Source organism: Schistosoma mansoni (genome assembly GCF_000237925.1).
Source record: "Schistosoma mansoni, WGS project CABG00000000 data, chromosome 3 unplaced supercontig 0077, strain Puerto Rico, whole genome shotgun sequence".
Classification (NCBI taxonomy): Eukaryota; Metazoa; Platyhelminthes; class Trematoda; order Strigeidida; family Schistosomatidae; genus Schistosoma; species Schistosoma mansoni.
In genome coordinates, this window is record NW_017386007.1 from 779,946 (window position 1) to 792,366 (window position 12,421).

At 39.2% G+C, this 12,421-nt stretch overlaps 1 protein-coding gene across 1 annotated transcript; it reads left to right on the forward strand.

Annotated features, from left to right (window-relative positions):
• Positions 1–3,320: 3,320 nt before the first annotated feature.
• On the forward strand, positions 3,321–3,617 carry Smp_166850 (hypothetical protein; the record flags this gene model as incomplete). Its single annotated transcript, XM_018791383.1, has 1 exon — positions 3,321–3,617. One exon carries the CDS (start codon positions 3,321–3,323, stop codon positions 3,615–3,617), a length of 297 nt encoding a protein of 98 aa, XP_018645441.1.
• Between the last annotated feature and the right edge of the window lie 8,804 nt (positions 3,618–12,421).

Consider the following 12,421-nt stretch of genomic DNA (forward strand, 5'->3'; position numbering starts at 1 on the left):
GAGGGTTATATTCCAGTGAACAGCTATCAGGAAGAGCAAGGACCGACAGTAGACACTGTTGTCTGATTGTTTCAATGCATGTGTGGGTTGCACCCCATGCATGACTTCGCAATTCAATCCCTCATAGCAGCTCCGTGTTATAGTGATGATCTTCTCAGGTACTCTATAGTGTCGAAGAAGATTCTACAGGGTGTTTGTATCCATTCTGTCGAGTGCCTCGTCATAATGGTGCTTGTTCTTACTCCTAAATGTTTTTTGAGGGTAACGTGGATCATGATTGTACTTGGCTCTGTGCCTGACTTCAGTGTTTCAGCTGGTGTGCTGTTCAGTACTGGTGCTCTACTATTCTTGATTTGTTCAACATTCTTGCTAATTTCTTTTATCGTTTTTTGGGTTTTCATCCGTAGGAAAGCCTATATGTGCTGCTTTGATTTCTGTTCGTTTGGCTTTTCTCGTTTATTCAATGGGTATTCAAGGCATTGTGACCATTTGTTCTGCTACTCCTTAACCTCATTGACTGGTTTTCATTCTTTGTTCGTGACTGGTTGCTCTAGTTTACTATATTTCCCTTCTAGCCTCTTGGTTAGACTATAAAGTTGTTGAAATTTCCCTGCTTTGCAGCTTTATTTGCTGTTGTTACTAAGTGTTATACATATTTCTGCTTGTCGGCTTTAATGCTGTTTTCTACTGGTCTCTGTATATTCAGTCTGTGTCTCGGCTTCCCTTGTTTTTTCGTCTGTTGACTGTGGTTCTTCCCATCGTGAGTCCCAATCAGGTAGTCTACAAATGCTCGTTCTTTATACTGGTGTTTCTTAAGCTTCTAGACCTCCTGTTATGTTGAAGTTATTGCTTCTGTAATCCCTTTCCGGTCATTCTCCATATTAATTTCCACTTATAGTAGAATATTCGGGTCTCAAAACCTGTTTGACAGAGCCATCTTGAGTTTACTGTTTAGAATAGTAGTAATGTTTTGTAAAATGAGAATTTCACTGATGTTTGTTTTGGCACACACGTTTCAGTGTGTGTAGGTGATTGTGAGTCACATAAACAACAACTTATTATTAGAAAGCGGTATGTTTTAATCTAAACAACATTCATAATACACTGACTATAGAGTATAGATACAATAGAATACCATATTATTTGAATAATGAGATAGAATGAGGTGATAGACAACAACAAAGTACAATCATTGATATTTCTGTAAACAATTGAGGTCAACAGAAATATGTTTGTGTAATTAAACACTCCTATAATTAATACTGAGAAGAAAAGATAATGAATTCTACTTTGAAAAATTTATAGGATGTAGCAGAAATGTTAGAAGTTGGTATTATGTTATATTGAATGGGTTAAATGGAAGAGAATTGTCAATTTTTGAAATCCTATTCGTGATTGCATATGACTTGTGGGTTGGTGTTGTTTGCATGAACTAATAATCATTCAGTACTTGTATTTGGTGACTGTGTGATTCGGAATGGCAAATAGAATATGCTCGTCTGTGCTCACCTTATTGTGTGTTGATCTACATTGCCCCCAAATGCCCTGGTACGGCTGAGAGTTGGGATAGTCCGCTCTCCCTCTCGAAATGTTCTCACATGGTCTTGCGTATATAGCCTCTGACAGGGAAAGTGGTTAGTTGGTTAACATCTCAAAAGCCATGAGACTAGATGAATCACGTTCGAATGTTATAGTGAGTTTTAGTCTCCTTAAAATTGGAATAGTGTATTTCTGATAAATGCTATCTAGTGCGTTATATAGATCAAGGGTTTCTCACTGACTACCTTGAACTACCTAACATCTTATAGAAGCCATCATAAGTGATTTATCATCGACGGATAGATTAGTGTTAGATACCATAGAAGAGTGTCTCAATGAGTGCTACCATTGCAAACTTCATATGGTCTCCTTGTTCGTTTTGTTTTTCCAAATATATCATAGAGTGAAAGTAGAGTGGAATATTTATAATGGGAACTGGCTAGATAAGAACAAACCACCAATCTGATTAGTATCGGTGTCCTTTTCTTCAATTAACTACTAAACTGTATTGACTTAATGATTGATCATTTAACTGGCATACAATTGAATAACTTATTAGTTTTAGTACAAATTTTATTATGAAAGAAATTATGGAATATTAGCTACTTTTTCCAGCTATTTCAGCTGACAGATTCTATACTGTGATCTGAACTGCTCGAGTAGTCACTTGGATGACTTGAGTTGAAGTTCAACTCGATAGGGTAGCAGTATAATTACAATTAAGAAATGATATTTCAAAGAAAAGAGAATAGGAGATTTATTGTTGTGTATCCATACACAGATATTTATAGCCTTGTACAGATTTGAGAGTAATATGTTAGAGATTTCCAAGTAAATAATTCGATCTAACGAGATTTTCACAGCATGACATCCTAGTTGTTGTTGTTGTCGTCGTCGCGTTTTTCTTTCTTCTGAAATGTTTATTTAATCTCAGAATATTTGCTTACTTTAAGGTTAAACTTTTATGTCTAAATATTATGATAAGAATGTTAATGTGATTCGTTATTGTAATGAACGTGAACACAGAAGTGGGGACAACTGAATGTATTTGAATATAAAATTAGAGGATCTCATAGTCAAATCTGAGAACCATAGAGTAAATACTTCATTTGCAAAATGTCGAACAATAGTTTGAAATTTCATTGGTGATACATACTACTTATATCTGTCGACATCAGTAGCACACACGACAAATCAAGTCTTAGTAGTAATATGTTTAGCTTAAGCACAAAGTTCTTTGAAGAATATATATATATATATATGTATTGATAGGTGATTAGCACATACTTTATCACTTATTCTTGGGAATTCAAGAGATGGTTATAATTTATATAGGTTATTAGTCAGTTGTATGATATTTAAATCAAGATAAGATTTAATCTAATTTTACTGGGTTTTCATCTAACTACTGTACAGTGAAACATCTTCTAGGTTAAAACGTGAATAGAAATAGTAATAGTAAGCGATGGTTTAATAAGCTCAATTTAGTTGTTTAATGAAAACTCTTTCTCTTCTCTATTTAACATTGGTAATCCAGACATAATCCATCCCATTTGATCTGATGTTGCTGTACCAGGAAATAATGGCGTACCAATCAACTTTTCACCTAACATACATCCCAAACTTTATATATCAACACCTTTTGCATAATCATGACATGGATGCCAGGGGAATTTCTGGAACGCCATTCCAACTTGTCGCTACGTATTCAACCAATGCAGGAGGTAATGTTTTACAGTTGATATTACCATTAAAATTTTCACACTTACTTCGACCTTTCAATGAATATGCTAAACGAAAATTACACAACTTCACTGAACAGTCAGAATGCAAGCGAACATTTGATGGCTGCAGTGTATGTAGTACTGAAAACAGGCAAAATATTAATTATTGATAATCATGGTAGGAAAAAATGTGAAGTGACTGAAGAATGTTTCACTGTGAAAGTAGAAAGTGAACGAATTCTACTTATGAAGAAACCATTTGAGTCAATGTTATACGCGTGTTTAACGATTTGCAAGGATGTATTCTATTTTCGTCTTATTGAACCAAATTCAAAAGTGGCGTGCACAAAATAAGTGTGCTATAAATTGATGCTTCTCTCAGGATGATTCGTCTGTCTTGTGAAATCCTTCATCTATCTTTCAAAGCAACCAGATTGAAACTGAAATAAGTGGCCAACCTTTACGAAAGATTTCCTACATCAACCCCTTAACTATGGCTTTTGCCAACTTACGTCATCTATGGCGAAGAAGAGATGCTCGTCTATCAATTAAGGGACGAGTATACTGCGCAGCAGTTCTCTCTGTTCTACTTTACGGCTGCAAAACGCTGCCATTAAGAGTAGAAGATACTGGTAAGTTACTATTATTTGGTGACAAATGCCTTGGAAATATTGCTCGCATCTGCTGGGATAACCGGGTAAGTAATAGTGAGGTTAGACGCAGGTTATTAAGGAGTGGTGGTAAATCAGTTGCTGACGTGATGAATCTTCATCGACTGAGATGGTTGAGCCACGTGTTACATATGCCTGAACACCGATTACCAGGACACGCTATGCTGACTAGTGTCGGGGATGGTTGGAAGAGAGTTAGGGGCGACCGAACGAAAACGTGGCATCAGGGCTTGAAGTCACTAACTTCAAGTCTGAGCCATGTTGATAGATGCAGACTACTTGGTTGGTGTCCGTGTGACCATCGTAACCAATGGTTGGAGACTCTGTGTGACATGTCTCAGAATCGACCACAATGGCGTATGTGTATACACTTTCTGTCTTCCCTTAAACCTTGAGATTAAAATTGCTTCATATCTGTAATTCTTCCTGTACTATATTCCTTATATAGAAGCTTTCTTTTATGTATTAGCACCACTGAATTTACAACTTCTTTGAATTCGGTGTTCATCTTGTTGTGCTAACGAGGTATGGCAAACAAACAAACATCAACATTAAGTAGTGTAATCCAGATTAATGTCAAGACTTGCAGATATCACATCATGGATCTCATCATTCGATAGATTAAGACTTACTCGATTGTAGAAAACTATTATATTTATGATTTCCGAGTATTTATTCGTTTGCAAACAACTTGTTTACTAATCCTAGTGGTATACTAAGTTTCATTGAAGATAGTTATATTCTTTCCACTTGAAACATACAGCTGTTCAAAAATGATATATTATCGCATTCGAAGACGGTGAGTGTGTGGAAATCATCGAACTGCATGAGGAGTAAAGCCGTAACTTGGAGTTCTCAAGCCAAAAGAAAAAAGTTGGGAGACCAAAGAACACAATGTACTGTAAATCGGGAGCAGAAATAAAAGGAGTGAATAGCACGTGACAACAACGGGGAAGGAGAACTGATAACAGAATTGGTAACAGGCATAAGTAAGTCTTATTTGTTTCTTTTGCACTCGTTTTTATGTCTATATTTCCTTCACAGTTTACATTATATTCTTCCCTTTGGTTGCCATTAATGGTTGAAACATAGTGGAATGGCTGACTATTCACACACATGTTGAATAGTATGAGAGTTTCCACTTCCGGTAACGCAATGGTCACTGTGAAACAGATGAGGACTTATTCAATATGATGGTATAAAATTGTAAGCAGCTGACGAGAAACCGCAAACCATGGTGAATTCATGATGTTCTGCTAAATTGATTGTCCTTACTTCAGCAAAATTTATAAATGGGGAAAGTTGAATGAAACGTCAGAATATTGCCAAATACAAATTATCTATCTGAAATTGTCTCAACAGGTCATTTTGATCACAAAATTGATAATAACTAGTTACCAATAAGTAGTAGAAGTAGTATAGGTAGAATACCTGATGGACATAATTTTAAATGTATTCAATGAGTAGACAAACAGGACATCAATAATTGTGCTTTTATCAATAAGTATAAACATCTCTGTTCTACAAGATGTCAGTTGTGTTTTGAGTAATGTAGCAGTTGATTCTCATACTGCAAAATTGAGTGATCTGAGTTCTAAAGAGCAAAATACTCTCGCAGGTCTACTAAAATCTCGCTGCAAACTACACATTGGAGCGTTCAACGTACGTACCCTATTTCAAATCGGTCAACAGGCCTCCTTGGTTAAAACCCTAAGATCTCGTACGATTGATGTATGCTGTGTTTGTGGAACACGCATACAGGATCGTAGTGTGGTCATTCACTTGACCCCACCTTGTCAAAATGGACAGCCGACGAGATACGCCCTCCATGTATCTGGTGACCCATGACTAGTTCTCGTGGACCTGCAGGTGTAGGCATGGCATTTAGTACGGTGGCAGAACAAGCACTATTAAAATGGTCACTGTTAACAGTCGTCTGTGTGCTGTCCGGCTAAATGGCTCCTTAAGAACTCGGAAGGATTGGGACACACGTCGTCGCGTTTTCGTCGTTTCTGCCTACGCTCCCACTGACTGCAGCCCGGATTTAGTGAAAGATGACTTTTACAGAAAGATCTGTGAACGTCTTCAAAAAGCTAAGCGCTCAGACATAGTAATCGTAACGGGTGACTTTAATGCCCAATTAGACAGCTTAAACCAAAGAGAAATACATTTAGGTGGGTATTTTAGTATTCCGGCTCAGCGAACCGATAATGGTGATTGTCTGTTGTTTGCGCCTCGCCGAACGCAGATAAACTGCACTAAGAAGACCCATTAGGATTGAACTGGAGGACGAAAGTAGATTCCAGGAACAACTGAGTTCACATCTAGTCAGTTTTGTAAATGAAACTGACCCAGATGTTGCTTGAAAAGATATACGAATAGCTGTGGAAACAGCAGTAACGTCTGTTAGTGATTTAAACCAAAGGGTTACAAAAAACCAATGGAATTCTTCTAAATCTGTTGCACTTATGGATTGTCGTAAACTCATCTCATCAGGCTGTGAACACGACGAAGAGCGAAAAGAAATCAGATGTACGCCAGTTGAACTGCCCTTCAAAGAATTCCGCCCATCGTCCAAGACGTCGACAGATGATCGTGATTGGCATCCTGTCAACCTCACAGATTGTTTCACTCACACCAGACTTCTTGCTGCCAGTGACTCGGATGAGTTGGAAGAGCTTCTGGCAGTTACCAGATGCAGCTGCTGCTTCCATCTCATTAGCATGCTTCGACCACCAGTCTTCTGGGTCCTTACGCAAGCTTTGCCCAATTTCATTACGTAACAGCCTTCGTTTGTGGTCATACTCACGGTCACCCGAAGTAGACCGACGGGATTCGATCAGTTTTAAGGAGCCAAAATAAACCCAGTGCTTATAAGCGGGACGTTTCGCGAAGCCTCAAGTGACTTTACTCGCCATTTTCATGGCGTTGTGAAGTTGCAGCCAATGCTCATCTATACTTTTCGGTGGGATGGTAGCTACCTTGGAGGCTAGCTCCGCTCGATACTTACTCGCAACAGAAGTTGCGGCCAGTTTACTAACATCAATCCGTTGGTGGTGGCCAATTCTTCGGTCACTGAAAAGTAAGGTAAGATTGGCGCAGACAAGGACATGATCAGAGTTTAGATAGGTACTCCAAAAGGAGCGGCAGTCTTGTACGTAATACGCCAGCGGTAGCTGATCGCGATGTGATCAATCTGTGTCCAGGCTTGAGATGCAGAGGGAGGACGCCAGGTGACACACCGGTCCCCGTTAACTCTCATGCGACCAACAAGTCCCCATCGGTCACCTAAACGACTCTCCTCTGTGCTTAGACACCCGACCTGTGCATTCAAGTCTCCGGCTAATACTACAATATCTGTCGAACGCGCTTCCTGGAGAAGAACAGTTAACTGGTGGTAGAACTCATCGTTGATTGCATCCGGGCTGCAATCTGTCGGGACATAGGCGGAGATGACGAAAAGACACCTTTTCTCACGCCGGTTTCTTCTCACTTTGATGGAATTTTCTAATCTAACAGCACATAACCGACTGTTAATGGGGATTGAATGGATTAGTGCTGCATCAGCTCTAGCGCTTAATGCGACACCGACGTCAGGAAGACCAGACGAGGATGCCACAGGGTCCCCGGATAAGCGCACGTGAAACAAGCTTTTCGAGGTGACAGATGGAGAGCGAAATTGTAGTACTTCACTAGAGTCTTGAATACGGGTCTCGGATGGACAACAAACATCAACATTAAGACTTTCTAAAGACAAAGCCAGCCCCATCTGTTGTCTGATCTGCATTAGTGTGCGAACGGCGAAGGAAGCCAGCTTGAATGGCGTACGTGGTTTCAGAAAGACTGGTTCAGTATTCGTAATTGGTGGAAGCATTCACTTTCAACCAGACAGTGACTGGAGATCGTTTAGATAGGACAGATTTTCCACCATGGGCGAGCTGCTGCATAAGTTGAAGAGTGAGGATACATATATTGGGAATAAAAAGGAGTAAATAAGCGACATGGTAAATAATAATAATAATAACTAGATGATTGTATGAGAAAACGACCAGCGAGCTCATTTGAAATTGGGTGGTAAATGGTTACAATGTTTTATAGAGTTGAGATCATGAGTCAATTGAAGCTAGACCACCGTGTAAAACCTGGAAGCACTGGACGGCCGTTTCGTCCTCTTATGGGACTCCTCAGCAGTGCGCATCCACGACCGCGCACTCGCGAGATTCGAACCCAGGACCTACCAGTCTCGAGGTCTTTCATACATTCGGTGAACAGTGAAATGTGTCTATCCAGAATATCGGGTAAAGATTAGTTTATCCGTCACAATGATTGATATGAGACGATACAGAGGTGATGTGGATTATATCATCAGGATGATTGATCAAGGCCTCATTCATAGACCAATATACACATGACACTATAACTAGTTTAGTCTGAAAGAATGGAGATTATCACTGAGCGTTGCATATATTGATAAAGTAAGTATGTGAAAACTAGATGATTGTATAGGAAAACGACCAGCATGCTCATTTGAAATTGGATGGTAAATGGTTACAGTGTTTATTGAAACGTGGAGCAAGGCCTTCTATGAATAGACAGCCAAAAGATTTGTTTCACTTCATTTTCTGTTTATAAAAGTAGTAATGTTTTGTAAAATGAGAATTTCACTCATCTTTTTTGGCACACACGTTTCAGTGTGTGTAGGTGATTGTGAGTCACATAAACAACAACTTATTATTAGAAAGCGGTATGTTTTAATCTAAACAACATTCATAATACACTGACTATAGAGTATAGATACAATAGAATACCATATTATTTGAATAATGAGATAGAATGAGGTGATAGACAACAACAAAGTACAATCATTGATATTTCTGTAAACAATTGAGGTCAACAGAAATATGTTTGTGTAATTAAACACTCCTATAATTAATACTGAGAAGAAAAGATAATGAATTCTACTTTGAAAAATTTATAGGATGTAGCAGAAATGTTAGAAGTTGGTATTATGTTATATTGAATGGGTTAAATGGAAGAGAATTGTCAATTTTTGAAATCCTATTCGTGATTGCATATGACTTGTGGGTTGGTGTTGTTTGCATGAACTAATAATCATTCAGTACTTGTATTTGGTGACTGTGTGATTCGGAATGGCAAATAGAATATGCTCGTCTGTGCTCACCTCGTTGTGTGTAAGTCTAGATCGCGTTATTTCGAGGATTCCTAGTTAGAATAATAATTCAACAACCTGTAATTTATCACATGAACATTGGATCATTTTGGGAATTAGAGGAAGTCGACTGAATCTGATAGGTGTTTCCGTTGGAAACAATTTCTTGTTAGACCTGGTCACTTTTCCGTGAAACATTTTTTCCATGGATAATATTAACCTAATTAACATTAACGTGTAGTTACTATGTTGCATATTTACCAAATGTTACTGCTATTGTCACTAGTGATAATAATTAGTATAATGGTTTATAATAATTCGATAACAGGTCACAATTTAGTTGTACAATTGAAGACAATTCTGTTGTTGATGTATACGTGAAATTATGTAACAACCATTCATTCGATTGTAGACTGTAATACTCGAGGAAACAATATTTTGGTTATTGTCAACATGTTTATTCAAATGCACAATCCACCTTCACAGTAACAAGAATTACTTTTTGCAAATATAAGCAAAACATAAATAGTCTTAACTAGTTCCGTAGATATTATCATTCACTTACGAAAGTATAGACTGTTATTCATCCATCCATCAATAATTGACTCATTATGTTTAGTATGGAGTAAATATACCTTGGACATTCTGTTATCATAATAATTTACTTATATGGTTAAATATAGATGACAATCAAAACAAGCTCAATTGGTAGGTGAAAATCATCCATTGAAATACTAAAGTGAAATTCAGTCTTCTTCTTCTTCTTGTCTGTTAACACTTTCATTAACTTTCAGTTTCAGTGATCTCTGTGGTCATTACAAATCTCTGTGTGTAAATCGAGAAACCTATTCAATTTTTAACATTTCACTATCAATAAAATGCATTATCTTTCTTTTATTTCAATCATTGATCACATAAATCTACACAACTGAACACATTCATTTCCACACCTCGCCTTATCCCACGGATATCCGTCTCCGGCGGTAAGGTCCTTTGAAGAACGGAGCTAACACGTCAAAAATCCCCCACAAAAAGGCCGTGCGTGACAGGCCTCAAGCAGTTGTCTCTTGGGCATTGAGGTTACGCTCCTAGGTCGTTAAGACCAACACTAATCCAACTTTTTTTCAGTTCCCTCAAGAAATACCCTTCCATGGTGTAGGCAGCCGGGAAGTGATATTAGCCTTCATACCCGTAACTGCATACGAGACCAAGTTGGTCATTTTCAAATCCTTCCTACTGCTAATAACTTTCTTATCTCCACGACTAACCCTTCCCATGTCCTTTTATCATTTCACACCGCTAGAGCAAACGATTCAAGTACACGGAACGTCATTCCTGGTCTCCTGAAACCACGCTCTAAACTACATATAGGAACTTTTAATGTCCGAACATTGTGCCAAATAGGACAACAGGCTTCCCTAGCTAGGACTCTAGAATCTTACACAATCGATGTGTGCTGCGTCTCCGAAACGCGCATACAAGATCCGAGTGGTGTTATTCATTTGACCTCACCTAAACAAAATAAAGAACCATCTCGATACACGCTACGTGTATCTGGAAGCCCTGATGCTACTTCCCATGGCCTCGCTGGAGTAGGTATAGCATTAAGTCCTAGGGCAGAACTAGCTCTTTTAGACTGGATCCCAGTAGACAGTCTTCTATGCGCTGTCCGACTAAACGGATCAGTAAGGACCCGGAAAGATAGGGAAACTCGTCGTTGCCTATTTGTTGTCTCTGCCTACTCTCTCACTGACTGCAGCTCAGACGATATAAAAGATCAGTTTTACAGGAAACTTTCTGACCTTCTCCGAAAAGCTAGGCGTTCTGACGTAGTAATAGTAGCAGTTGACTTTAATGCTCAAGTAGGTGAACTAAGTGAAAGGGAAAGACACCTGGGTGGATCTTATGGTGTCATGGCGAAAAGAACAGATAATGGCGACCGTCTGTTGCAGCTGTGCTCAGATAACCGCCTATTTTTTGCAAATACTAACTTTAAGCATAAGGAAAAACATCTTTTGACATGGCGACCCCCGAATTCATCCCAACGTTGGACCCAATTAGATCACATCGCTATCAGCCACCGATGGAGGGGCTCGATAGAAGACTGTCGCTCATTCTGGAGCACATGTTTAGACTCAGATCATGCTCAAGTGCGAGCACGTATCTGTCTGCGACTTACTGGACGTAGGAAAGACACTGCAGGGAAGCCTCTAAGGGTTCTACTTAATGATAAGCAAGCTAAGAATATATTTCAGGAACAACTGGAAAAACAGTTAGACAGACATGTAAGTTGTGCCCACCCCGAAGCAGTGTGGAATGACATCCGAAAAGCTGTGGAAACAGCAGTGATATCCGCCGGTAAGGTAAGCCATAAGGTCAGGGAGAAACAATGGATCTCGGCAGCATCTACCGCACTGATAGATGCTCGAAAACTCATCCCATCTGGCTCTAAACATAACGAAGAGCGAAGGCTAATAAGAAGCCTACGCAATGATCGTGAACAGTGGTGGGTAGCGAGAGCTTCAGTTTGGGCACCTGGGCAGTATCACAGCCCTCAAACAAATCGAATGATATTTGTATGGCACATATGTATCTGGTGCTTCCTTGTACCAATATTTATGTGTTTAAATAATAAATAAGCGAAATCAAGAGAGATGGAAAAGGCAGCGGCAATAGGTAACGGCAGACAGCTATTCAGACTTATTATAGAAACCGGCATTAGGAACCCAACTATTAGCGAAACTATCTCAAACAAAGACAGGCATATCATTCATTCTCAATCCAGGAGATTGGATCGATGGGCAGAACACTTTAGGTATCAGTTCAACTGGCCTTCAGCCACACTTCAGTTACCCACGATCCCCACTCGTCCTGAATGGCAAATTGATGTAAGTCCTCCAACTCTCTACGAGGTTGAAAAAGCTATAAGAAATCTAAAGCGAGGGAGAGCCGCAGGCCCTGACAGGTTTACCCCTGAGATTTTTAAGGATGCTGGTCCAGTACTAGCAGCGAGATTGACTGAGGTCTTAGGTAGAATCTGGGAACTGGACGTAATTCCATCTGACTGGTCCCAATCACTGATTGTGCCAGTCTATAAGAAAGGACAAAAGTCCTCCTGTGACAATCACAGAGGAATCAGTTTGACTAATATAGTGTCTAAAATATTAGCTTCAATAATACTAGGTCGCCTAACCAAAGCTCGTGAAGAGCAAACTAGAGAAAACCAGGCTGGTTTTCGACCTGGACGTGGTTGCATAGGCCAGATATTCACTCTACGTCAGGTCCTAGAACATAGACATACATTCAGACGTCCCACA